Here is a 26,618-nt window from a genome sequence, read left to right on the forward strand (position 1 = left end):
TCATATTTGTATTTAGTTATACATTTACTTTCTCTTGCTGCTTTCTCTGCATAACCATGTGGAAAATTGTAAATACCACAATTATCAGTTATCAGTGAAAACAAAAGAACACCATGTGAATCTTAACAAGAGCACCCCATCGCAGTGGAACAAACTCTTAACCCTTCTTCTTACAGCCAGGCCTTTTGGTGTCCTTTTAAAAGCTGGGATGAGAGGGCACCAATTCTACATGTGAGCATCAGCAGCTGTAGGTTACGTCTCTAGAAGTGACCTAAGAGTATTCAGGTGGGACAGTAAGACTGGAGGTGAGGTTAGCCTAACACTGGAATATTAGAGGTACAAAACAAGCTGTGTCTAGGGAGGGCATAAGAGGAGGGAAGTAAGTAATAACCTCTTTTCTCAGCATGTCTTTATCTATAGTAGCAACTTCCTTAATTTCATGACATATTCTTTTTGATTTCTTTTTGGTCAGTTGCCTTCCTCTTCAGAAGTCTGTGATTTGAGGCCTATTTTTCTCAAACCCTTTAGAAGAGACAGTTGTGCTTTCAGAGGCCCTGGGTGTGCCGGTTTCCCGGCATGTGATGAGTTCATCCCAGGCTCAGCACAGCATGGGGATGGACACAGACAGACCTGTTCTCTTGCTCTCACTGCTCCCTTCTGAGAGTTTGCATCTCTGGAATTCAGACCCATGTTGCCTTTGTGTTACTGAGGTACTCAAGAAATAGTAATTTCCTGCTATGTTATTATTTTATTCTTCAGTTCTATTTCTTTCTCTCTAGACTGGTAGGCCTCTCAGAACAAATCAGTGGACATTGGATGGCAGTAATACTAGCTTATCTTACTATACGTGTTTAATTCTCATTTAAGTTTGTATATATGTGCTATCTTATTAAGATGGTCAGAAAATTTAATAAAGTACCTCTACCACTTCCTTGATTAACAGAGAAGACCAAAGGAAGGGATCATCAATATTCCATGTACAAATGTTTTTAAACTGCCCTTTGAGTTGAGGCAGCAGGTGCCTTGTTCCACTTTGTCCCTGCCCTGCATGCCATCAGCAATGACTTGGAACGTGGAAAGGCTGTGTAGTGATTCAGAAGCAAACAAGAGGGGACCTGACATTCTCCTGTCTCCACTCTGCGATTGCCACAGGCTACCAGGACAGGGCAGAACCTCTGGCTACAACGATACATAAAACCATTGCAGCCTATGCCTGGAGAACGGGCGCTCTTGTCCGACAGGTCAGCACTCCAACAGCACGCGTGTGGCTGTAGCTGAGACGTGTTGGGGTGGATGGCACAGCGCATTTAATTCCTAGCAGCTATGAAGGACTACTGGCTATAAATATCAGAGTGAGGCCGTTCACTAGCACTGTTGTAGCCACCTTTGTTTTGAAAAGGCTTTTTTTTAGTTTATTTTGATTGGGACAAGGGATAACAGTGCACAAAAAGAGATGATCACGGTCGGCAATCTTCTTTCCTTAGAAAAGCAGGCTACAGAATGAAAAGATACAGCCCGTGACTAGGCCCGCTCAACCGTGCTCATCAGCGAACTGGGAAGGAAGGCGTGAGGGCGGTGTGCGTGAGGGGTGTGAGTGTCGGGGCCATCTGTGAAGCGGAGGGCGTGAGCCGCGGCCGCTGCGCAGCGACGCGGCGGCGGAACCGGCGCGGCCGGGCGCGGTGCCTCGGCGGAGGGGCCGCCGTGGCGGCGGAGCCGCGCCCCGCCGGAAGCGCCGGGGCCGGGCCGGAGGCGAGAGGGCGGGGCCGCGCCCGTGGGGCGGGAGCGGGGGATGGAGAAGCTGCGGAGGCTATGGAAGGGCCGCACGATGACCTTCGGGGTGCCGCTGCTGGTGAGCGGCGCGGCGCGGCGGGGCGGCCGCGGGCGGTGGCGGGGCCGCGGCGGGCGGAGCTCCGCGGCGGGCAGGGGGCGGAGGCGCAGGCGCGTTGGCGGTGGGCGCTGGCCCGTCCCCTCCTCGGCCGCGGCCGCGGAGAGGCGCCGCGCTGCCCGCGCCGCCCGGGGCCTTCGCAGCTCGGGGTCGCGTTATAAAACGCGCTCCTGAAGGTATTCCGCACTGGCAGCTGGGGAAAATGAAGTGTGCTGGTGGTTTGGTTTCGTTTTGGGTTCGGTGTTGTTTCCTGTGAAACACCGCTTGTGTTTCTTGTCTTAATTTCTTTAGCTTTTCAATGGATTTTAAACTGCAGTTGGCAGTGTTGGTCTGATAATTTGCACATCTAAATAAGTGGAAAGATTTTGATTGAAGTGAGTTGATGGGCTGTAGGCAGCAGCTGTGCTCAAAGTGGTGAGCGAGGCATAACTTTTTAGAGTAGTTGAGCTTAGGAAAGATAAATAATATCGAAGGATTAAAACAAAATTATAAGTCTCCCTTTGACGCGTTACCTCTGTAGGTAGTGCACATTAGGTTGCACTTCTCTGTCCTGGGTACCTGTGTTCATGAAGGGGGGAAATGGAAAAACTCAGATGCACTTACGTATAAAAACTCAGGAAGGAAGACAAAAGCAGCACCAAGGCCAGCGTGGTTTCTGTCTGTGCAATTCATGTCTCCTCATCCATCTATACGGTTGGTTTGCAAAAAGTAAACAAATTTCAAGGTGGGTAAAGAATAAGGCAAAGGATAATTCCAACACTTTAATAAAGCTGCTAGAGAAATCGGTATCATCTTCCTCAAATATTCAGCAGCATGCCTTGGAAAAATGGAGTGGACCCAAGAAGTACATTGGCACTTGTTAGAGTTAAAAAAAGTTTAAGCCATTATTTTAAAGGTATATTGCAGTTGTTCTAGAGTGAGTACTTTCATGGAAGTTATTAATGGAGTATCTTTTCTCGAAATATTGTTGAAGGCATTTTAAGAAATCGAAACAGTTAAACCAAACAAAACAGTGTGATAATACCACAAGCACATGAAATTATTTGCATCAGCAGCTCCGCTCCCCGCTGATGCACGCAAACTCTGCCTACCACACCTTTCTAGCAGCGATCAAACACAGTGTTACAGCTCGTTGGGTATCCTGCTTGCAATGCATGTGTACCTGAGAGGCTGTCCAGAACTGTGCTGCTTTCATGCTTAGACCAATTTTATACTGTTTTCAGATTTTTCATATATGAGTGCTCTGACAGTGTTCTTCAGTTTAATAACACCTTGCTTAGATGTTAAAGGCTGGATGTAGTTTTAGCTTATGGGGCTTTTGTTTATGTAATTATTTGGAGCTTGCTACTTTTCTTCCAGAATCAGGGAAGATCAGGCAGTTTAATATTCTCCAGCTCAATTTTAATTCCGTGGAAGGCCTAGGGTAAATACTGTGTGATTAAATAATAGATACTTAGAGGTGGTGACCTAGTGGAGGAAAAAAATTCACCACTGCTTTTTAATAATAAGTATATCAGATTAACTGGTGTGGTAGGTGAGGAGATTCAACTAATACACAAGATTCTGATTTTGATAAAACTTTCTACGTCTTCCCTGTGAGAATTGCATTTCAGGGAAGTAGGGCAAAGATATATCTCATATCTTTTTAGTTCTCAAAAGGATTAAAAAGATACTATAAAAGGTAGTTGCCGCATGCTTGCCAGATTAAAAGGTATCTTTGGAGGTAAGGTAGGTCCTGTAGAAATAATGTGGGCTGTAATATTGTGAAAAAAGAGAAATGTCATTGCAAGATGGAGGAACTTGTCAAAAGTAGAGTAAGACATGAAATAGGATTCTTCCTGTGTACTCAGTCCTTAGCTGGAGTAACTTTTTAGCTCTGTGGTGCCATTCTGGAGATGATGAAGATGAGCTGTAAAGTCTAGAGGAAAGCAGCATAAAAGATGAAGCTGACATTCCACCTTTACGGAATGCTTGAAGGAATTGAGTTTTAGAAAAGTCTGCAAAGTTCTGTACGTTGTACATTGAGGGTGGGGACTGCCTTTCATCACTTGGGAAAGTACCCCCAAAATAAATGATTGTGTGTTAGGAAAATACTGCTCTTTTTTAGGAAAGAGCACTCTGATATGTAAACTAGGGTTTTTAAGATGAGCTTAAACAACCATGTGGCAGCAGTGGCATTGATTGTCTCAGTTCTGCTTCAGTGCTTGAGCCAGGACTTCAGCATCCCAGGCCAGGCCTGTGGTTGTCCTTTTGGCCATCCCCAGTGTTTTTGCAAGGTTTTCCATAGGTCATAGCAGGAATTTTTAAGACTAGTTTTTTGACTTTGTACTGCTTAATTTCATTCTGCTCCTGTTGCAACAGAGGTCTTCCCTCCAGACGCAATATTATATAGAGAAATATTCTATTATATTTCTTTCCAGGGTTTCATGTCTCCCTGCCTTAAAATTATTCTCCCTTGTGAATACTTCAGAATGTTTCTGACTTGCTGCCCAGAGGCTTCCTAGGAAGTAAGAAAAAGGAAAATTCATGCAATTGTCAGTTACCCAGCTGTCTGTAGAGCTCTGAAGGCATCTCTGAAGCTGAACAAAATTGAGCTAAAAGATCAATTACAGCAAAAATGAATGAAAAGTGAATCTAGGCAAAGAATCAGAAGGAGCATGCCTTTGCAATTCTTTAAATTCAGTTAAATTTGTTGATAATACTGAAACCAAAGGTTTCAGTTAGAATATTATGTTCTGTACATAATTTTTTTTTTTCCTCTCTAGACTGATGCAGGACTATTCTTCAGTACTGCTCAACTTTTCATCAATATTGTATTTGCTTTTTTGGGAAAAAAAATCAAATGGCTTTCATATCTTGCCTTTTTATACTGCATATTTGCATGAAAAATCCCTGTGCTGAAATGGCTAAGGCTCCAAGGTTAAAGAGATCCTAATTCAAAGAAAGATGGGTGTCTCATTACACTCCTCCCCAAATACCTCTTTAAAATATTTCTTACTTTTTAGTGTAAATTATCCCGATAGGTTTTATTTATTTATTTGGTCTTGGGGCTGTTAGAATATTTCAGTGGAGAAGGAATTTTCTTGGTTGATCTTTAAACCTCATACTGACTACAGTTTTCAGAGTAAGATGTCTAAATCACAGTTGTCAGTCTTACTTTCTCAGTAGCTGAAAGTGTTTCTCCGTGAGCACCAACAAAATTGTAGGGGGTAGGACTTAAACCTGCAGGAGACCTTGATTTGTGATTTCTTCTGTAACTTTGTAAACTGTGCAGTGTCTCTGTGTGGCATAAAACAGTAGGCATGCAGGAGAGAGTGTAGTGACCTGGTATGGAATGTCTCAACAGCTTGAATGCAATCAAGTGAGTAGTCCCAAAGCATTTCTGAAGATGGTAACATCTGTGCAGATGTTGGGATTAACTCCAGCAGCCTCACAGGTGTGTCTAAATTTTGCTGGGGCAGTAGAAGGCTGTGCCACCTCTGTGATAACTTAAACATCTTTGTCACCTATATTGACATCTCTGCTATTTGGATCATGGCAATTCTTTCCTTATTACATGAAGCTTAATTTACAGGTCTTCAGCATTCATGGATCTATTATAAAAGGAGAGCTTCAGTTTCTGCTGCTTTATATTCCACATCATCTCTCCCTGACCAAAAGGGATGTGTCTGTAAATTTCACATTGCTGAAGAGATTCTTCTGTAAGATCCTGAGAGAGCAAGGCTCCTTGGTCTTGCAGCTGGTGCATCCAGCATCAGACCTTCCTTATGGGATACTGAACATGTAAGGTCACCTCTCTGGTGCACTTGGAATATTTGAGGTCTGCTGGAAGTTATTTTTTTCCAACAGGTTTGAATGACGGCTCTATATCATTAAGGAAATAAGTTTTGATTTCAAAATTGTAAAGTAGTAACAAATGTAAAACACGTGTTAAAAACCCCCCTATTGTTTCATATGCTCACAGCGCTTGCCAAGACTTGCCTTTGTGGTTGTGTCTCCATTTGATTCTAGGCAAGGATTTTTTAAACTCCAAGCTGCAAAATGAATGTATAGATGCAGTTCCAGTTCTGTCAGTATGTTACAAGGAAAATACTATGTTCTGAGTATCTGAAGTGACATTCTAGCAGAAAGAAAATATAGTCTGTGGTTCATTTGATGATTTTTTTATCGCACACCTAAAATAAGTATATCACACTGTGTGTACAGTAATGCAGATTTTCAGATTTGCACTATGTTGCGACATTCTCCATACCTATTGCTGTAGATTTTGACTTCCTTTCATTTTTCAGGGGTTTTGTGGGTTTTTCTCCCTCATCCTATAATGACTGCTTTTACAAGTACTTTTCTCCTTCTTCATCTCGTCTTTGGTATTTTACATGGTGTGCCTAGTTTTGCCAAAGGAAAGAGGTACAGGTAGCTTGGAGCAGTGAAAGATTTTACTGTGAATAAATATATTTCTAAAATTTGTTTCCACTAGTGATCATTAGCACAGACTGTACTACAATGCCATCTACACTGCTGCCCTGAACAGTGAAGGTTTACTTTGATAAACACTTTGTCAAGGAGTGCCAAGAGTGCGTGTCATGTACAGGACTAGAAAAAGGTCAGATTAGAACAAATCCTTAGCTGTGCTGTAGCAACGTGGTCAGTGCTTCTAGGCACCATTAGAGAAGGTCAGTGGCATCTCAGGCTCTCATTAATGAGCCAGTTGTTTTGACAAACAAAACCAAAACAACTTTTCTAGACATCAGGACGTGAAATTACATGTCCATAGATTAGTTTTGTTCACTGGTGTGAAGTCAGGGTCATCTAGGAGCAAGGAGTGATGCCCAGAAATGTTTTGCAGATATATGAAATGATATTTTGTTATCCTGTGAGTTACTTAAAGTCAAAGTTTACAGGGTTAATGGGTTAAATTTTCATAGAGTTCTTTAAATTCAACATTTCTAGTTAATTTCATAAAAAACCTGCTCAGTTTGGAGTCCTGGGGTATCCTAAATACAAGGCATATCCCCTACTGGTTTTCCCCACAGATTCTGGAGGATCTGCCCGTAAAAAGATGATATGAACACTGGAAATATGGACAGTTTTTCTTGGGAGTAATCATGATTCTGAGTTCTTATTGTTTCTATCAGTGTCTATGAGTAGAAACTGTTAATACATTATCTTCTGATATTGTTTAAAGAAGGATTACTGCAATCAGCATTTTTCACTTTTAGATATGTCAGTGTTATTGCTAACATCTTTCCCGTTATTGCCTTGAACAATTCATAATACTGGATTGCAGGACTTTTATTAATATCTATTACTTTATGTAACTTTACAATAAAAACCTAACATATGCAGAACAATAGATTTAAATGTTAATACATTTTTGTGAGATGAATAGAAGTTAACATTCATCCATGAGAAGCTAATTCTGACTTCTAGTATTTGTAGATAAATTGTGATTGCGTGTAAAAGTCACAAGTATTCCATTTGCAGCCTAGAGGAGCAATAAATACAAAACAATTTTTAAAATTTAAAAGCCGTTGCTCCCAATCAGTGAATAACAGAGTGTTGTTTTTGTGCTTCAGACTTGTATTATACACGTTGGGTCTCTAAGCCTGTAGTGAGATATGTCTTGGATTTCTGCTGTGCTTCTGCTTTGCATCTCCTGTTCACGTGTGTGTTTGAATCCACAGTGTGGAGCTGTTCCTGACAAAACCAGCCCTGGAGCTGTTAGAGCTCCTGTGGAAGGCAGAGTGTTCAGGCTGAATAGGCTTCTGTGGAGTCCAGTTGGTGCATTCTGAATTAGCTGACTTCCATCTTTTAGTTGGCTGTTAGATCTTAAACCTTTTGAGTTTTCCTTTTGAATCAAAACCTTAAATTTTCCGTTTTTAATCTTTTAGAACAGTTTTCCAGATATACATGACAAACAAGTAGACATTCTTTTGTACTTCAGATTTTCCCTCTGTTTCATTTCAAAACATAAAGGGTGCATTTGCATCATTTAATGCTGTTAGAGTGGACTAATCTGGCACCTGGGGGGGTCTGAGGTTCTCTGTTGAGCCTCAGAAGAGAAAAAGAAGTCCAGACTTACCTGTTCTCACTGTGTGTTTAGTCCTGCCCTAGGTCTCCCACTTCTTCAAGGGATTGCAATGGTAAAAGTGTAAGATTCATGTTTATTCTACAGCATGTTTAAACTTCATTCCTTGTCCGGGATTAGTAATAGGAAAATAACACTTCTTGTGGTTCCTTTTTATGTTCTTTCATGCAGGTTTCAGTTTATTGCAGTTTTGAGCAGGGCCTAGCACCTCACAAGAACACCAGCTTGCCACAAGATGTAAACGCTTTCTCATTGTAGTTTACCTTGGCTAGATTTGAACCTCGAGTTGTGGAAATGATAATTTTTAATAAGGAATTGAAATTTTGTTTTTAGAAGCTTATGGAGAAAATGAAGGTGGTCTTCAGACCGACCAGACTTGGATTTCAAACAGCTACAGCTGCAGAGTGAAATTCCTTCGCTGTCTGACCAGCCCAAGCAATGTGTGTAATGCAAAATGACGATGCTGTGGCTGAAAATGCCCTTTTTTGCTCACGCTCACATCAAGGAACATACGGGTTTCTATCTCTTCCGCATTAGTCTTAGATTGGTTTCTATTACATGCATTTTCTTTGGTTTAAAACCTATTATGAATTGAACATTTTAACAAACAAAAGTTTTATTTTCTCATAAAATATTGAATAGTAAGATTGAAAAGTTATGGACAGGGTTTTTTTTTTTGTTGTTCTCTGGCCTTTAGTCATTCATATTCGCAATCTTTAAAATCATTGCTTTGAACATTCTCTTACTGAGCCAATTAATCTGATACCTTGGGCCAAGTTTAATATTCTGCACATGTTCTACACCCTGTGCAAACTACACTCCGCTTTATCAGTCAGTAACAATTGGCTCCAGTTTATACCAGCTGCTATTCCTGAATGCCAGCATGGTATCCATGTGGTCATCTACTGCTATATTTCCATCCATTTTTGAGTGTAATGCAGTTCAGCCTTTCTACAAGGTGTGATTCTAGCATATGCATTAAGCCAGAGCATTCTCTTACTTGATGTGCCTTTGAATGAAATAAATCCTGATGGATGCATGCAGCTTTGGTTTCTGTCTTCCCTCAAAGGACACCTCTGGTGTGAGCTAAAAGTTATTTCCATTTCTTTTTAGACAAGAAGTAACGGTAGACCCTTTATTGCTTCCATTGAGGGTGAGGAGAGGATTTAGTAAGTTTCTAAGAAGGCTTTGCACTGTTTTTCTCTCTTCTCTGCAGTTTGAGCATTAGAGCCAAGTGCAGGAATGGCTGTGGGAAATAAACTTTTCAGAGATAGAGCTGGCAGAGGGGGGCGCTTCAGGTTAAGATGACTTGCCTGGTCTTTTCTGGGACTGGCAATTTGCCCTGCTGCTTTATTTAGGGAAAAGAAAAGAGACTTCAGTCTTCTGGACTGTCAAATTGCCATCTTTCACCAGTTTTGCACTGAACATCTGGCAGTTCTTTAAAAAGGACCCCCCAAAACTCTTTTTACTCTGATCACTGCAAACTGAGCTAAAATAATTCACTACTGCTCTAGTTTTGAAGCTCCTGATGAATGGCCAGAGAGTTCTGTAGCAGCAGTCTTGAAGAAGAGGTTAGAAAATTACCATGTTCATTCTTTGAATACCTATCATAACATTTTCTACCACTGCATGATCTGTGTTGCCGCCATAAAACATTGTAATTTCGTTAATTTAGGGATTTATAACTTTGTAATAATCTCTTTCACAACTGGTACTGTAGTAGGAATGGCTTTCTCTAACAACAGAGATGCCTAAAACGTGGGCAAATTGCTGGTGCTGCCAGAGAAGCAGTTTCTTAGTATTTTGTTAACCCAGTGAAGTGAAGTTGGTTGCTTTAGATTATGCAGAAAACTAAAAAGGGGATCTGCTGTAAGTCCTAAGTTCTGCTGTTATGAGCCCTCAGTGACCACCCACTGTAGTTGGTGCCAAATACAAGTATTTCCCATCCTAAGACGTGGTTCAAGGGATCAGTCTGAAGCCATCTCTAACTGATTGCATAACATACTTCACGATGGAGACGAGAACAAATAGAATTTTTCAAAGAATGTTATTAAAGAGAATTTTATGTCATTTTTTTACATAAAATGTTTATTGAGGTTGCTGAGTATATGTGACAGATGGTGCTCTTATGTCACATCCTATCTTTCATTTTGTTTTGGAACATGCAAGTCCTCCATGCATGCATAATTGCATTACAACATTGTAGGGGGGGTTTTGTGTACTCACTGAAACATAAAGGAATACTCCAGTGTGGGATCTTGAATGGGGGTCGTGCTAGCAGTGCTCTTTGCTTTGGTGTTAAGTGCTGGCTAACTAGGATGGTTAATGATCTTTGCCTCCCTAAGTTAAACTTCAAGCGTAAAGGAAAAAATGAGAAGTTACTATCAATTCATCAATCTTCTGAGAGCATTCAAGGAACGAGATAGATGATGTTCACTACATAATGTTTTTTTTTTCTCTGCATTGTGAAGCCAATAAAATGAATAGTTCCCTCACAAAGAATCCATGTATCTATAAACTTTCCAGCTTGAGTATCCTTCAGATCCAGTGCCTTAATATTTTATCATGTATATTAAGTATCTGTATGATTCTAAAATTGTAATGAAAAAGAGGTTAATTTTTACTATATTTGACATTATTTTCCCCCTTCAGTTAACAGGAGAGTGCACTTGATCCTGACTTCATTAGAATGTTGCCAACCTAACTTACATTTATATGGCATCCTGAATAGCTTCTACTGTCTTTTTGTGCCTGGACTAGTGGATAGAACATACTGGACTTCGCTGTTGCTTTTGGGCTACATTGGGCAAATTTGTCCATTGTAGTGCTTTTTTAAACTGTGTGAAGAGTGTGTTGCAAAGAATGTAGAGATTATCTCTGTTTTATAGCTTGGGGAACTAGAAAAGTATGTGAGACATGCAGAATACGCAAAGCCAACAAGCCAGTAATGGTGCTGGAAATTTTGAGTCTTACTCTGCTTCTGATTAATTTGACTGGTGATTCTTGCTGGTTCACTTTGTAAATGCAGCCAGCTGAAATGTTGGTGGCGAGAACATCTTCCCTCACAGTGCAACAGAAGAGTTAAAGCCACGACTGGTGTTTCTACTCCATGCATTGTCAGTCACTGAGTCCTTTGCTACCTTTAATAGTATTACAGTTGCATAAATTCATTTATACCTTCTTTTATTGGCTTTTGAACACAGTTTTCAAGAAGGTAATTGACTGAATAGCTGTCCACTGCTGCTCTGGCTTGTGTAGATGAGAGCGATTCATGCTCAGGGCTGTCAGCTGACTCTGTTGACATGCTGTTGGCTGATTAAATAAGGGCTGAATATGACTGATTCTGGTCTGGTTTTGTAGTGAAGTCAGACATCATCTTTGGTTCTTTAGAACATTGGTCAAGGGGACTCGTAAACATATTTGTATTCTTTCTGTGTATCCTGTACTTTGCAAAACTATTTAATCTTAGTCCTAACCTTTCGGCATTCCACTGTGTAATATTTCAGCAGCATTTGTACTTTCTTACAGCATCAATGTGCTTTGTCTCTGATGGAGCTTAACTGATGTTTCATGGTAAGATAAATCAGCCATTGCAGTACTGGAAATGTAAAGGCAACTGTACTGGTAGTGCCTGAGAAGTTAAATATGCCAACTTGCCGGGCTTGTTACGCTGCTTCTACTGTATGAAGAGCAAAAGTACATCACAAATCAAGTGGGTTTTTTCCTCTTAATAGTACCAAGTTGTTGTGAGTAAAACTGCAGTGTCGGGCTAAATTCTGAATTCCAAAACAGGAAAGGAGAGGTATTGTGTATCAGCTTCTTTACTGTGTGTAACTACAAATGTAAAATGCACTGTGTCATGGATGGTTGCTGTCAAACAAGTGATAGGATGTGGTGAGACAAAGTGAGTAGCACGTGACTTACTTCATGCAATGACCTTCAACTTGATTTTTCATAGTTGCAGTGTACATTACAGCGTTTTAAAGCTAAAGAATGTAATATTTCCTTTTTAGCTTGCAGCATGGCTTTGTAAGCCGAAGTCTTCCCATTGTTCATATTGCATCTCATAACAGGATATACTCCATGCAAGTTTATTGTTGGGCAAAATAATTTTTAATTGATGTCACAAGTAATTGCTGCTTTCTGCCTGGTTTAAAAACTGAACCATTTCTAGTGCAGTTGCTTTTGCCTTGCTGTAGACATTCTTTGACAACATACTAATATGAAAAAAAGGCAATAAGCTCTGGTTTGTGTCAGTCACAAACTTGTCTATAGCATTTCAGATTTCTGTTTATTAGGACTTAAAGTTTATTAACACAGTGGCTGTAAGTTAACATAATACTTGTTAGGAATTAAAGAAGATCAGCTGATGAAAATTTATGCTGAGGCGTCAACCATGTTAAAATTCAATTACATTCTGATCCTTGAGATTTTCAGCATTATGTGCTACCATATCTTCATCTGACAAATCTTCTGATTTGGTTGAATAAATCTTGAACAATATTCAAGTTCTTTTTAACCATTTTGAACCCTTTATTTTTTGCTTTTGTTATTTATTTTTACCAAAATACCGGCATGAGGAAGACATTTCTTTCATTTCTTTTTTTCTACTAAGTATTTTAATGCTTCAGTATCTGCAAGATCATCATTAATCCCTTGAAACAGTTAGGGCACAAGTATGATGCCATCCAGTTTTTGGTCATTCATATTTCTAGTCCCTGGACTTGGTACCATATGATGATTTTCTTATTGGTTTTCAGAAACCAGTGGTCTGTGGCCTACAACTGGGTGTTCATATTGCAAAATTTGTATCTATTTGGTTTTTATTATCAGCTAGATTTTAAGGCTTATTGAAAGGGCCAGGAAGAGGCTCTGGAACCTTTAACTCCTGGCTATTGGTGGAGGGTTTCTTCTTTGGACAGAGTGCCTCAGTTCTGGGGTGCCAGTCTGTACCTCATCAGCATCTAAGTGTGTGTCACATGTGGTTGTGAGTAATTTTACCTGCTTGGTGGGAAATAATGCAGTCTTGCAACTTTGAGAATGAAGAAGTGTAGAAGGCAGGTTTTTGTTTCTAATTTCTAATTCTTTGCTGCCACAGTGACATGAACTTCCACTTTCTGGAAAGAACATACACTTTGACTACCTGCACAGCATAATTATAACAATTCTTGGACACAGGCCATTGCTGCAAACCTAATACGTAGGAAGTGTGTAGTGTGTAGAAAACAGCCTATAATGAAGGACTGTAACAGCAAAGTTGCCTGATGAAAGAGGGTGGTGGTGGTGGGTTTTGTTTGGTTTTTTCTTCTACCTTCACTCAGGTCCTTAGAGCTTCCTCCTGCTTCACCTTCCTTAGATGTGCATCTCTAGATGTGAAGCCTTTTGGCCTCCTATGCATCTGCATTAACAGAGAACAGCAGACACTGTGAGGTCAGAGCAGTAGCAAGGGACCTGACTCCCACACAAAGTAGCCAGATTTCTAAGCTAATTTTCAAGTCTCTTCTTTTTTTTTTTTAATAATACTTGATCTTTGGATGGTCTCTCCATTTCTAATGGTAAAAATACATACACAGTTTTGTGATATCACTCTGTCAAGAAAGAATAATATAATGATTTCTTATGTGGATATGAAGCACCCCCATTTCTCCCTTTATTATTCTTAAGCTTCACAGGCATGGAGGAAATTGCAGGATAACTAAGGAGTAATAAAAGGATAGGTGTGCTGGATATGATTTCTTAGCCTGGGTGATAATATGTTATTGAACTATAGCTACAGTCGGGGTCTGTTCAGAAGCTTAATTAGATCTGTTACCCTCAGCATCAGAGTAAGTCAGTGTGGCATTGTTTTCTCCCCACAGAGTTTGAAAATTTATGAGAGTAAAACCTGTGGCAGTGAGGTAAAGGTTCCTTTGCTGCTGTGTCAGGAAACCACATGGGGAGGGAAAAGAAGGGGTAAGAGGAGAGGAAGTCCCTGGAAAGTCTGAGTCATGTAGCAGCTGTCTTTGTATGAAGGAGGAAATATGTGAAATCCAGGCTCAGAGAGTGGAAGAAGACACCTGTACTTATTTTCTGAAGTATTATTTTCTTCAGCTCCTTGTGTTCCTGTTGGAAAAACAGCAGAGTTGTTTTTTTTTTTTTTTTTTTGTAGGTGTGCAAAGCTTTCTTTTCCGGAACAGTCCTAACACATCTGTTTTCATTCTGTTTTCAGCTCTATCTCATTGGAGGATCTTTTGGACTCCGTGAATTTGCTCAGATAAGATACGATGTTCACAACCTACATGGCAAGGTAGTTTAAATGGTTTGCTTTGCTTTTCATTTCCTTTCATTTCCGTGATGCTTTCTAAAGAATTGATTGGACAAACAGACTTGGTGTAGGGGATTTGCCTTTCACTGCTTGGCCCTGAGCTACAGCTGTGTCTCATAAGCAGTGGGCAGAGTAGGTAACAGTAAAGGGGCTGACATGATGATGAATCCACTGCCATCGGTGAAAAAATCAACATAAATAATAGAAGCATTTTGTTCCTTTGGTTGATTCTAAGTGGCAATTCTGAATCCTCAGAGGGAAGTGCCACATGACTAGGAGGAGGTTACTACAAGGGTACTGCATCCAATTTAGACTAAGAAAACTGATATTTTAAAAGGTTCGGTTTTCAAATAATACTTGGCAGAGAGCATATAATGTTAGATGGTTTCCGGGGCTTGGCTTTGCATTGACTGAGAGCTTTGACATTGTGCTACATCCTGTTCTTTAAGCCTTGTGAAGGAAACAGGAGCTAGTCTTTATCCATTGTGTCAGAATATCCTGTATATAAGGAGCCTTTTTTAAAATGAACCTGAAACCTTCTATCTGAGGGAGAGAGTGTGTTTGCTAGTGCTTCTTACACCTCCAAGTGTAACACTAGTTCCAAATTGCATGTGAAATGATCTGAAAGGAGCGTGTCAGTTCAGCAGAAAGTGATATTGGCTTGCTTTCTGTGGTTTGGTAATGTGCAGGTCTGCTATTGCAATGCAGAGAGATTTTCTGGTCTCAGAGCTGCTGACTTGGAGGCTGCACAAAGCTGTCTTGAAGACTCTATGCCCCTTTATAGGAAAAAAACCATGCAGGACTCTGGATGCTGTAGCTTTCTACTGGTGAAATCTTTCAGATCCTGAGCAGATGAGAGTTTGGAGATCCCTTTGTTTTGTCTTAGACACTTGTGGACCATGTAAATTACTTTAATCACTCCTCTCTGTTCTCTGTGTTGCATACCTTGCTGTGGCCTTCCATGTACCGTGTGTCCCACTCCTGCTCAGGTCTCCTGTAGACCAAGGAGAGTAATCTTACAAATCTTTTCTCTACTGCTATCTTCTGGATAACCTTTTTCTATAATATCTAGCCTTTTAGGACAAGTTGGAGCCTTTTAAGTTTTTCTCCAACCAGATGGGGATCACAATGGGGCAAGAATTTGCCTGTTTTGTTCCTGTTAGTTTTTGGTGTTTTTTTTCCGGTCAGATTCATACTCAGTGTAGTGCATTTGACCCCCATGATCTGCAGTGTGACAGCAACTCAGAGAAAAACACTATTAATGGTTGTGCTAATTCGGATATATGAAACTCTTTGTCCCAGCATTTATAATCAAGGGAAGCATCATTGAATTAGTCAGTAGGACATGAAAGCTCTGAGTGGTAGCTGCTTCACCCAGGAGTTCTTAAACTCCAGAAAGCTAAAAGAGGACTTCTGAGTTATGCTCTAACCAGTATTACTTAAGTCTGCAGCATCTCTTTTGTGTTTTCTTTTTCTTTTCCTTCCAGTTCTATTCAGGAGTAGAGGACATTGTAGTAAAGAACAGTGGAGTACTGCCTCAGAACTAGCAAAACCAACTTTGGGCTTGTCTGTAGCCCTAATCAAACCAACAAATCAAAGTAATGTGTTCCATTCATTTCTGTTTTTATGTCCATAAAAATAGTGTTGAAAGCCATTCTAATTCACTAAATAAGACAGAAAAGGAGACTAAAATGTATTTTAATGGATAAAAAAATCTAGTTTAAAATGTACATGGAACTCAGGAAAAGAACATTAATATGAGTAATTTAAAAGTGCTGTTAAAATCCTGATGCTTTTCTCTTATAACACAGTTGGGCTATTGTAAATCCTTATCAGAACAGGGACAGATGGACAAGTGCTCTTATTGGGGGATTGGACAGTTACATGCAAAGTGCTATAAGCAATAAAAGAAATATTTTTTTTTGTTGCAGCTGCTCCTTCAGAATAATAAAAAATATTTAATTAAATAACAATTTCAATAGAAGGAGCTCAAAAGACTGTCACAGAATTTGAATGAATTAAACTTCATAGTCCTACTATCAGAAAAGGTAGGATTGTTATTTATATCTTATTGCTAAAAAAATGGGGATTACACAAATCCTAAAGCAGGGTAGGATTTGTAACACCCAAGTGCCTGTCTTTTTTGATTATATTTAAAGGATGTGCAAACTCCAGTATGTCACCTTCTGTAGGCATGATTCCCAAATTTGTTTTCTTGCAAATTCAACTGCTAAAAGGACAAAACTTAAACAATCATTTTGTGGTAAATCTCTTAATACATTTCAGATGCCAGACTATGATCTTTTGCCTTCAAAAGTACCTATTCTTTTCCTTTTTCACTCTTAACTTCACACAGTGCTTAGAGGGAAGCCATACTTGTAACTTGTGAACAGTGATATTCCAAGGCAGTGCTGCAGTAGAACTGCTGCTGTGTAGTCTGTGTTTAAGTGATTGGGGGGCTAGCTGCCACTTTGCATTCTTGTGGCTTAATGGAAAAAGCTGCATTAGTAACAATGACTGTGTTATTAATGTCAAACTGACTTTTGAAGGACATTCCCTGATAAAGGTATTAAAATTCAAGAGAAAATGGTGGTTTAGACCTTTGAGGGATTATGATTTGGTTGTGATGCATTGGACTGGGGCTAGCATTAGGGTTGGGAGAGAGACAGGGTCCAGAGCTGCAGTTGAAGAGGGGCTATTAGTATCTAAAGAGCAGATAGTTCATCCATTTATTTCATCTTTGAATATCAGGACCTCAGATATGCTCATCTCTTGCAAAAGCAAACAACCATTTTGGTTTTATCTTTTCAGGATACTTAGATCAGTCATATTCCCTCAGCACAATTAATGTCCTGCATTTAAAGGAAGTTTGCCGAGGCTCTTACTGATGTAATGCCTGTTTATGTTAGTCAGAATTCTCATGATACCAATCAAGGATTTCTCTATTATCTATTGTTGCAAAAATTTCCATTAATGGAGAAATAATTAGGTTTGGTAATTGTCCACTTTATGGGAAGAATTTATGCAAATCAAAATGGGTTACAGAAAACCAGGTATGCTTATGGAAAAACCATGTGGAATTAACAGAGAAGAAATTAGTAGGTTTGTATAGGCATTGTTCCAAATGCCTTTATTCATAAGTGGAAGACTAGGCCCTTTCTTTGTCTTTTTTCTTGTGTATGTATTGGAGGTGTTTATTTAATTTATGTTTTTTTACTGAAAATGTAATTTCTATTAACTATACAGAAAATGTGGTTTTTTAACTATATAACAATCAATTATTTTTCTATACTGTGCACCCATTGTTGCCATTCCAGATGTTGTAGAGTCTTGTTCATTCAGATTTAGTTTTGGATATAAATCTTGGAACATGAAGTGTGGTCTGTACTGCTGGCTAATAGCTACTGGAGAGCTACTGGGAAGTGATGTTTTAACTACCTGGAAAAGTTTGTGCTTTCCCCCCATCATCAAACCATTTAGAGTAAGAGAAGTTTTAAGCTCAAAATTGACTCTGTTGAAGAAGTATCATTGCAAGGCAGGTTCTCAGACTTTTTTGGGATAGGATAGGACTGAATGAGTTCCTCCAGAGTAATGTGCTGCAGAAGCACTTCTAAGAAAGCTGGAATCTATGCCGTTTGGTTAGAAAACAAAACATAATCAGCCTTTGAAGCCTGCAGATTATTTCCTGCTGTGGGTTATGTACAATAGTGTCTTACATAGTTATCTATTTACGAACTGTGAAGACCCTGTTCATTTTTCCTTTGTCCTGTGCAAAGTGAGTGCACCCCAAAAGTAGAATAAGAAATAATACTTATGTTTTCTGTCTTAATGAGGTAGAAAGCAGAGGCAATAAAGAGTCAAAATGATAGAATTTCAACTTCTCCCGGAGCTTTGCCCTCAAATCAGTTGTGCATTTAAATATGTATAACTGTTGCATTGCATTCCAGGAGTTAAAATCCAGATGAAAATGAAAGTTCATGACCTGTTCTTTCACCATTCTCTATGAGCAATAAACCTGTAAACCCAGAAAGAGTATTAAAGGAGTGGTGGTGGTAGGAAGCATACTCAGTGAGTGCACTAGGAGTGTAAAGCCTGCTTTATGCAGACTGCAGATTGCCTTTAAAATTTCTTAGCTAGTTTTTGACCAACTGACTGGCATGTAGTTATCCATGAAGAATTGCTTATTGACACCTGTAGAGTGTTAGTGTTGCCATTGTGAATCTTCATTTATTGTATATTTGCTTTGTCTTAGGGTACTAGTTCAAGAAATTAAGTAACTGTGAAGACCTCAGCTTTCATTTTATGATCCTGGAACGTGAATCGAGGGAAAGAGCACATGTGATGTGTAGAAGATTATTCTGGAAACCTTGCTGTCCATTGAGAAGTGAAAGAGAAAAGAAATTTAATATGATTGCTTATGGCACTCTGACTTTTCTGGTTTACAGCAATTCTCATGGTGGGGCTTGATAGTGGTGTTAGCACCTTGACTGTCTGGTTGGTTATTCTCAGTATTACAGGTTTAGAATATTGCTGGTTGGTCTCTAGTGCTGTTCTTTGTGTCTTTAATCTCCTGAGTGGGTGTCAGGAGACCCACAGCAGCACGTGATTTAAATAACACCCACTGATCTCACTGGAAATTTTATATCCATCTTGTTCAGGTTATTTCTTCAGCTACCTCCTGTACCACAGAACTCCTCTCTGCCTATTTCGCTTTCTTAGTCTGTAGAATATAGGTAATTAATGCTGCTCTACTTTACATAGGAAATAGGAAAGTTAATTAATTCAAATAAAAGGAATTATTTAAATTCATATGAGTATTAAAAATATTCCTCAAGTGGGATCCATTACTTGAAGTGTTTTGGGTCAGGGTGGAATAGCTGGGAAGAAATAGGAGCAGAGAACTGACCGGTTTGCATGAGACCTTTATGTCAAGCGAGAACACATCTGACATTTGCCCCACAAAGGTGTAGGAGGTCAGTCCAGCATTTTCTCATTGTTATAAGTGTATAGCTAAGAAGTGGTACATACCTAAACTATTAGAATGCTTTTGTGTTGCTGTCAAAGCATTGCTCTGTTCACACACGTACTGCAAAGGGTTTCACACTGTTGAGTTGAGATGGCTGCAACTCCAGCAGCACAGTGTTTAAATGAGGTTCAGTGTCCACCCAAAAAGGCGATATACGTGCAAAGTGACTGGACAAGGCCGTGCCTTGTTGTTGGCTGGCACATTTATATTGCTGTCCTTACGTGAACTGCCTCAGGTATGTCTATGGGAGTTGCACATACGGACGTGTCCTGGAGTAGTGCAGTAGAAATTGTCTGTTGGTTATTGCTTCCATTCTGCCTGCCTATAAAGCCCATCTGGACAAGATTTCTGTGCCCCAGCTGAAGTTTGGCTTATTTCTTTAGTTTGTTTCAGAAAAAAGAAGCATTACAGAATAAAATGTAATTTCAATGTTTAGCTTGATGTTAGTATGGTTTATGAATAATGTTATGTTTCTGTATGTTTTGCATCATTTTTTCCTTTAAATGATATATTTCATCTGAGGTGAAAATTGTAAAACAAAATCACTTAAACCTCTGAATACGTGTTTAAAATTACACAAATCGTATGGGTTTTTTTACTTAGATTTGTGGAATGTCAGCAGATTGTCCCCATCGTTACACATACTGTGAGCTACTAGATGAAGCTGCTTTACTGCAAGCTGACTTGTCTTCTTTGAGAACCTGCTTCTATGTTAAAAACTAGTATTTGCTCTGTTTGAAAGGCCATCAAAGATACTAAGAATTTAACTGAAATAGGTAGCAAGATGAAAAGGCATGTTTTTGATTTTCTTCCACAAACTTTTCTATTGACTGAAAACTGCAAGGTACACTTATTACAGTTCTTAGTGGATAAGCAACTGTTTTTGAAATCCTGTTACACCTTGGTGTTCCCCAAGATCCTCAGTCTGACCAAAATTTCATGGACTTAACCATTTCAGGGAATGATGTGGATAGGCCAAGTCATCGTGGCAAAGTCCACAGTATTCTGATGACAGTTAATGGACTTAATGCTACTGCTGCCAGCCCCAGATTGTCCCATGCACTCAATTACCTTCTGCGTTCTGCAGGCTTTCTGCTTTATTTTATTCCAAATGGATTTAGACGGATTAAGACTCATCCTCTAGGCTTCCTGGTGTGCAAACACCCCCTACCAATGTTGAGGTCAATTTAAATTACCACTGTTAATACTCAAAAGACTCTAAATGGGTTCTTTGTATTATTAAAGATAGGGAAGTGAAATTTCAGTATCTGCTCAGCTAAATCTAAATGTATGTTTGTGGTGCTGTGTACTACATCAGGGTTTCATTTTGTGCATTTTTCCATCATCTTAAATGAAATGCCTGGTTTGAGATAGGTATCCAGGCAATCCATAAAGGAGGTTTGAGAGGAAATGCCGCAACATAGGTTTCATTCAATTTTAAAACAGATACTTGAGAAATATGTTGTCCTCTTTAGATGGATTGAAAAGTCGAGAGACTGAGCTTGAGATTTTATTATTAACCCTTTGCAGTGAGACAATTACCTTCCTTAATGTATGAATTTGAACAGTGGATAACAGGTGAGATGAACCTATACCTCATCGCAAGGTGCAGATAGTTTATGGTTTTGGGTATATATATATATTTTAAGTGGGACTTACTTTCTCAAGGAATGCCCATCTACAGCTGACTGAGGGAAGAGCCTAAATAGAGACTTTATTCTTAAGTCAAAAGTTTAGTTGAATAAAATTAGTTGAGGTGAAGCCCACCCTACATACTCTTTTGCTGGAACTTTATTGGCAGACTAGCAGATGCCTTGAAGGTAAAGGATTTCTTATTTAATCTGTTGTTTGTGCCTGAGGTATTCCTGTATTCTAGAGAATTTGATTCCATAGGTGTTTGTACTAAAACATCCTGCTTAATTTGAGTGTGAACAAAATCAGGATAGCTTCAGTCAGTATCTGGTGGAATATTTTGGATGGAAGAGGTATCTTTTCTAATCCCATCAGCCAAGGAATGTGGAATTATTTTAGTGTCTGTCACTGAACTTGGTAGAATAATCAAGTCGTCTCATCTAGCATTTTAGCATTTATTTATTTATAACTGCATCTTCCTGTATTTAATTGGTTTCAGTAAGTTAATTACACAAGCACAGCATGGCAAGGAATTGATGTTGGTGATTATTGTTTTCTTCTTTTTCTTTTCCTTGAGCAGGTCAGGTGTACCTGGGTCTCAGTTCTAATGATAAACTGGCTAATTGCCTTGTCAAGTAGATTTAGTTGATTTTCGAAGGCTAAATGCATTACTGAGCTTGTCCCCAGGTCCTCCAAAACTTATGAAAATAATACATTGAAATGTTGTTTGGTGCTGTAGAGAATGTGAGAGGCTTACATTTAGGATTGCTTATAGGTGAGGAAAAAAAGTCTTTGCCAGTCAGTTAACTTTATCATGAAGTATATTTTACTAAATTAAAGGAGACCTTGCTTTCAGGCATGGCCTGCTTAGTGGGTAGGGTTTGGAATTGTATATTTAGTCAGGCAGATTGGCTCCCTGTTGATGGCCAGACAGGTACCCTTACAGTGACTTTGTTTCTATTTGCAGGCGGTGTTTGGAACTTGTTGCGCTTTTTGACCGTGGTTCGGAGCTATCCGTGGTAGTAATTTCAGTCTGGTCGAGTGGCACAAAAATGAGAGGGTAGCAAGCGCTTTTCATACCCAGTATTGTGGTGGTACCAGATGTTCAGATGTTTTCTATTTCAGTTCAGTCCAGAAGGATTGTATGGAAATGAGCTCTTTATCCATGTTATTCTTGAAGATTTTGAGGTTCAGCTGCTAGTGTTCAGTTCATGTTTTTGCATAGATTTCAGCAAAAGCTAATCCATTTTACTTGAGCTCAGATGAATTTCCTACTTTGTCTGTGAAGAGCTGTCTACTGAATTTGCTTTGATACCAGACAGAGATGTATGTTTCCTTTTTTCGGACATCCTTTCAGTTTAGCATATAAACCACTGTTTTTCTGTAAAAGGCAAAAACAGAGTCAACTCTGGGATTTAGTAAGATTTTTGTTGCCACATTCTGAGGCTGACACTGTGTGTATGCTTTTGAATGGTTTCCAGTGATTGGATCTGCCTAGGCCCAGTGCTTATTGTCACCACAGACAGCTTACAGCAATGTAGAATGACTTGGTATTAAGATATTACCTCACATTATTGAGCCTCTCTGTGATGAAATACAAGATACAGTGAAAGTATTAAAGAGTTCTTTGTTTTAAACAGAAGCGATTTTTACATTTTTTTTTTTTTTACCTGATGATGGTTCTATTGTCAAGATTAGATTCAGATGAGGAGAATGTTATTAACTGGAGAAACTCATTCTGATGCCATTGCAAGTGGAACTAATTTCAATACATAAAATGTTGATAGCTTTCAGATATTTACATTTTATATACTACCAAGAATTCTGTTTGGTTTATTTAAATCCTGTCACATTGCCAAAATTAATTACTGGTATTTTTGCTTTGCAATTGAAGTGATTACAAGTGTGTAACGTAGCTTCAGGCAGCTTTTAGCCAAAACATAATTTAATATCCAGCTGTTTTTCCCAACACCTCCCTCAAGCACCAGAAAACCTCTCGCTTTCCAGACTCATCTTGAGAAGCCATGATGTCAGCAGATCCCAGTCACTAGGATTTTCTGGACTTCTAAATCACTGCTATTTGTACAAAGAAAATGTTGAAAGCCTTTTTTCCCAGGCATGTTTCTATTTTAAGTGCAATTTCTGTCTAAGTGGGCTTTCTCTTTCTTCTGCTTTGTGTTTTGAGGCTTGAAGCCTCATTTGAAGCCAAATGGTGCTGTGGCAGACTTAGCTATATGGCAGTCTAAACAAGCAGAGCCTAAACTAGTATCTAGAGTAAAATCAACTAATGAAAGGGGGGGAATGCATTATCTGTCTCTTTTCAAGTATGTGTCACTGCAGAAAGCATTTACTGGTTTGCTCGGCATTCAATAGATGCTGCATTTCCCCAGAGTCAGCACTGAACTCCTGTATGTTATGTCAGGCAGTGCTTAACTGCCTTCTTTCGATGAGGCATGAAAATGGAACTTGGCCTTTAGAACCTTAGTGGGTTCTGCAATGAATGTTGTAGCTGGTAGAGCGTCACGTCTCGCCTCTCTGGAGAGCAGCTGAAGGAGGGTAGAAGGTCTCTGAGGTTGGGTCTTGTCCCTGTGCAATAGATGGGCAGCTCTGGGCTCCAGAATTCACACACTGTCCCCGCAGTCCCTCCATTTCTGCACCCTCAGAGGCTCTGTGTGCTGTCTGTGCAGCCTACCAAGCCTAAGCTCTGCGGTGACTCAGGGCAGGAGGCTAATGAGGTATTCCCAGAGGAACCTTTCTTCCTTCAGTGCTTACAGCGAGGCTGTAGGAATACAGGCTTTTTGGATGCTGCTTAGCGAAGAGAGATGACTTGTCTTATTAATATCTGAAATGTATGAACTAAAATATTTTGCATTCGTAATTCCCGCTGATTTTAGCAGAATTGTTTTGTTGATGTTGGACGTTAAGCCCTTAAAAGGAAAAACACTTTGCTGTTTGTGTTTTAAACTTAATTACACCAGATTTTACCGTTGTAACTTTCTGTAATATACCCATCAAAATGTCTGATCCTTTGATGGGTAAGCATGTTATTTACTAAAGGTAGTGGCAAAATATATTTCAAAAGAAAATACTGTGTGATGTACAAGATGTTGCGAATTCTAGTAATTTAAAGTGTAAGTGATTTAGGAAATTAAAAGCTTTTTGTAAGTACAAAGTATTAGTATGTGATTTTTCTTCTTACTATAAAACTTCACTAGATGTCAGTGTGCAAAGTATTTTCCCTTAAATGCAATGGGAACTAGGATAACTAGAATAAGAAGTGTTAATTCCTTCAACACATGTAGATTTTAAGATGGCAGTTATTAGAATTTGGTGGTAATTTATTTGTAGAAATGCATTTTCAGACCACTGAAAACAATTTTGATAAGTTCACACTGGGTTCTAAAAATTCTTTCTGTTCAAAAAGACATTAAAAAGTCAAAATTTGTTTCATTACTCAATAAATTTCTGTAAAAACCAGGGATGTACAGTAAATCAAAATGATCTTTTAAATCATAATTCAAACCATTTTTAAGGTTAAAAACTGCAGACTATTTGATTTAGTTTTATATTCTTGATTATTTTCAGAGAGGAAAAAAATGTTAATGTATATTTTCTTGCTGTTGATTTCTGGGAACTGGAGTTGTTTGTGTGGGGGTAGCAAGCATATTTTCACATGGCTCAAGGTAGAGCTTAGGCATTAACTTAGACACTTAGAGAAGGAAAAAAAATGCATGTGTATTTATAGATGTTTAACTCTGATTAGGGAAAGCATTCCTACTCTGTTGGTGTGCTTGTGCATTGTTTTAACTGTGTTATGTTTTTATATTATGTTTGAAGGATCAGACTGTCTTTGTTCCTACATAAGAAAATTGATTGTTCGTAGTTTTTTGGGAGCTGGGTTTTTTTGAGCATTTTTTGGTGTTATTTTATTGAAGCTTCAGTGTTTTTATTGAAGCTTTGGTCTTCTACGGGTTAGACTTTTCCCTTTAAATGAATTCCTTTGTGTTTCTGAACTGACACACCAAGTGAAAAATAGCGGTTTGGATATTGTAGGGTCCCTTTGGTTTCACTGTGGTTCGGGTGAACTGCTGCCAGGAACAGTTTACAGATGAGCCTAACTGAGCAGCCAGTGAGCGCCTGGACACAGGTATTCCTGCTGATGTACAGAACTAACGAGGACACCCTCTCCAGTCCTCTCCTGTCTGGTAGTACAGCACTGAAAAGATTCAGAGGAGATGAAACCGGACTGCTTCCGTGCTGCCTTCAGCTGCCAATTCACGATTTCTATCTTGAAGCTACTTGCTTTGAACAGAAACTTAAGTGACCTTCACGTTTTTCAGAGCTGCCACAAAGAGTTTGATTCTGGTCAAAGTTAGGATATGACTAAGGAAGCCATAAGGGGGAAAAAACCTCCTAAAAACTATATTTATGCTAGTTTTCCAGCTTGAACTTGCATAGTAGGTACGTACCATTAAAAAAGGAATCTTCAAAAAATATTACGAAAAAAAATTTGATTCTGCTGGAGTTGCATCCAAAGCTGCATTTTAGATTGTTTCTAGCTGTCAAGTATATTCTATTTAGAGGCAAAAAGGGTGTTGTTTTTTTTTTTTCCCCTAAATACTGGCATCACAAATTTACACCTTTTTTTTATACCAAAAGGAGCATTTTTTGTACTGAATTTTACTGTGAAATTAAATTTATGCTAGCATACTCAGAGCCAAGATTTACTGCACTAATTTGGTATAAATCATATAAATAAATGTACAACTGAAAATCAAACTGGATGTGGAAGCATACCAAAATTAATTAAATGATGAGTACTTTCTTCTCAGAACTGAAAATTCTAGAATCCTTGTTAGTTTTGTTGACCTTATATGTGAGAAATCTAGATATGCTTAAATGTTTGCTGAAGGGATAGTTTGGCCATCATACTAGCCTTTAATTGCATTTCCCATGACATTATCGCATGAAAAGTCTGGTCCAGAGTTTGAGATTGTGGGTCTTTTTTTTTGATCAATCTGGAAGCAAGTGCAAGGTTTGGATTTTGAGAGATCACTGGTTCACCATGTACTGTAACTCTGGAAACTGCTGCTTTAACAACAATTTATATTGCTCCTTTGGAAATGTCTGCATCGATTTCTGTCAGAGGCTAGATGAAATTTTTTTTTCTTTTGTTTAACTGTCTGTATTCTATGCAGATCACATGAAAAAGTCAAAGGACACAAAGCTAGGGTTTACATCTAGTCTCAGCTGTCTCCCCACTGTTCATAAGTATTCCTATTCAGTCAATATCCTTGGATCGTATCCTACGTAGTATAGAATCACAGAGTCATGGAGTTGTTTGGGTTGGAAGGGACCCTAAAGATCACCTAGTTTCAGCCTCCTGCCATGGGCCAGGGTGCCTTCCACTAGAGCAGGTTGCTCAAAGCTCCATCCAGCCTGGCTTCAAGCAGTTACAGGGATGGGGCATCCACAGCTTCTCTGGAAACTCGTTCCAGTGCCTCACCACCCACACAGGGAAGAAAATAACCTTATGTAAGTGTTTTTTTTAATGTATTAGATATTTAGGTAATATAGTTGAAGAATTGTTGTGAATGAAGTTGCAAAAAATGGTGTGTTTTGCCTTGCCCTTCTTTGTTACCTAAGACTGTATGCCAAAGAGCTTGGCATACGTACAACCCTT

The 26,618-nt window shown here is 39.1% G+C and overlaps 2 protein-coding genes across 3 annotated transcripts in view; both read left to right on the top strand.

The window, feature by feature from the left end:
- Nucleotides 1-26,618, top strand: part of LOC120753840 (deubiquitinase DESI2-like) — an 87,973-nt gene that overhangs the window by 55,551 nt on the left and 5,804 nt on the right. For both annotated transcript variants that reach the window (XM_040066571.2, XM_040066573.2), the window contains one exon: nt 14,182-14,259. The gene's annotated coding sequence lies outside the window, so the exon portion shown is untranslated. The remainder of the gene's footprint in view (nt 1-14,181; nt 14,260-26,618) is intronic.
- The window catches only part of LOC120753842 (cytochrome c oxidase assembly protein COX16 homolog, mitochondrial), a 49,814-nt gene continuing 24,953 nt past the window's right edge, over nt 1,758-26,618 (top strand). The window contains exons 1-2 of the mRNA XM_040066578.2: nt 1,758-1,849; nt 14,182-14,259. Coding sequence (XP_039922512.1) covers nt 1,790-1,849; nt 14,182-14,259 — 138 coding nt within the window. The 5' untranslated portion in view covers nt 1,758-1,789. The remainder of the gene's footprint in view (nt 1,850-14,181; nt 14,260-26,618) is intronic.

This window comes from Hirundo rustica, chromosome 6 (genome assembly GCF_015227805.2).
Source record: "Hirundo rustica isolate bHirRus1 chromosome 6, bHirRus1.pri.v3, whole genome shotgun sequence".
Lineage (NCBI taxonomy): Eukaryota > Metazoa > Chordata > Aves > Passeriformes > Hirundinidae > Hirundo > Hirundo rustica.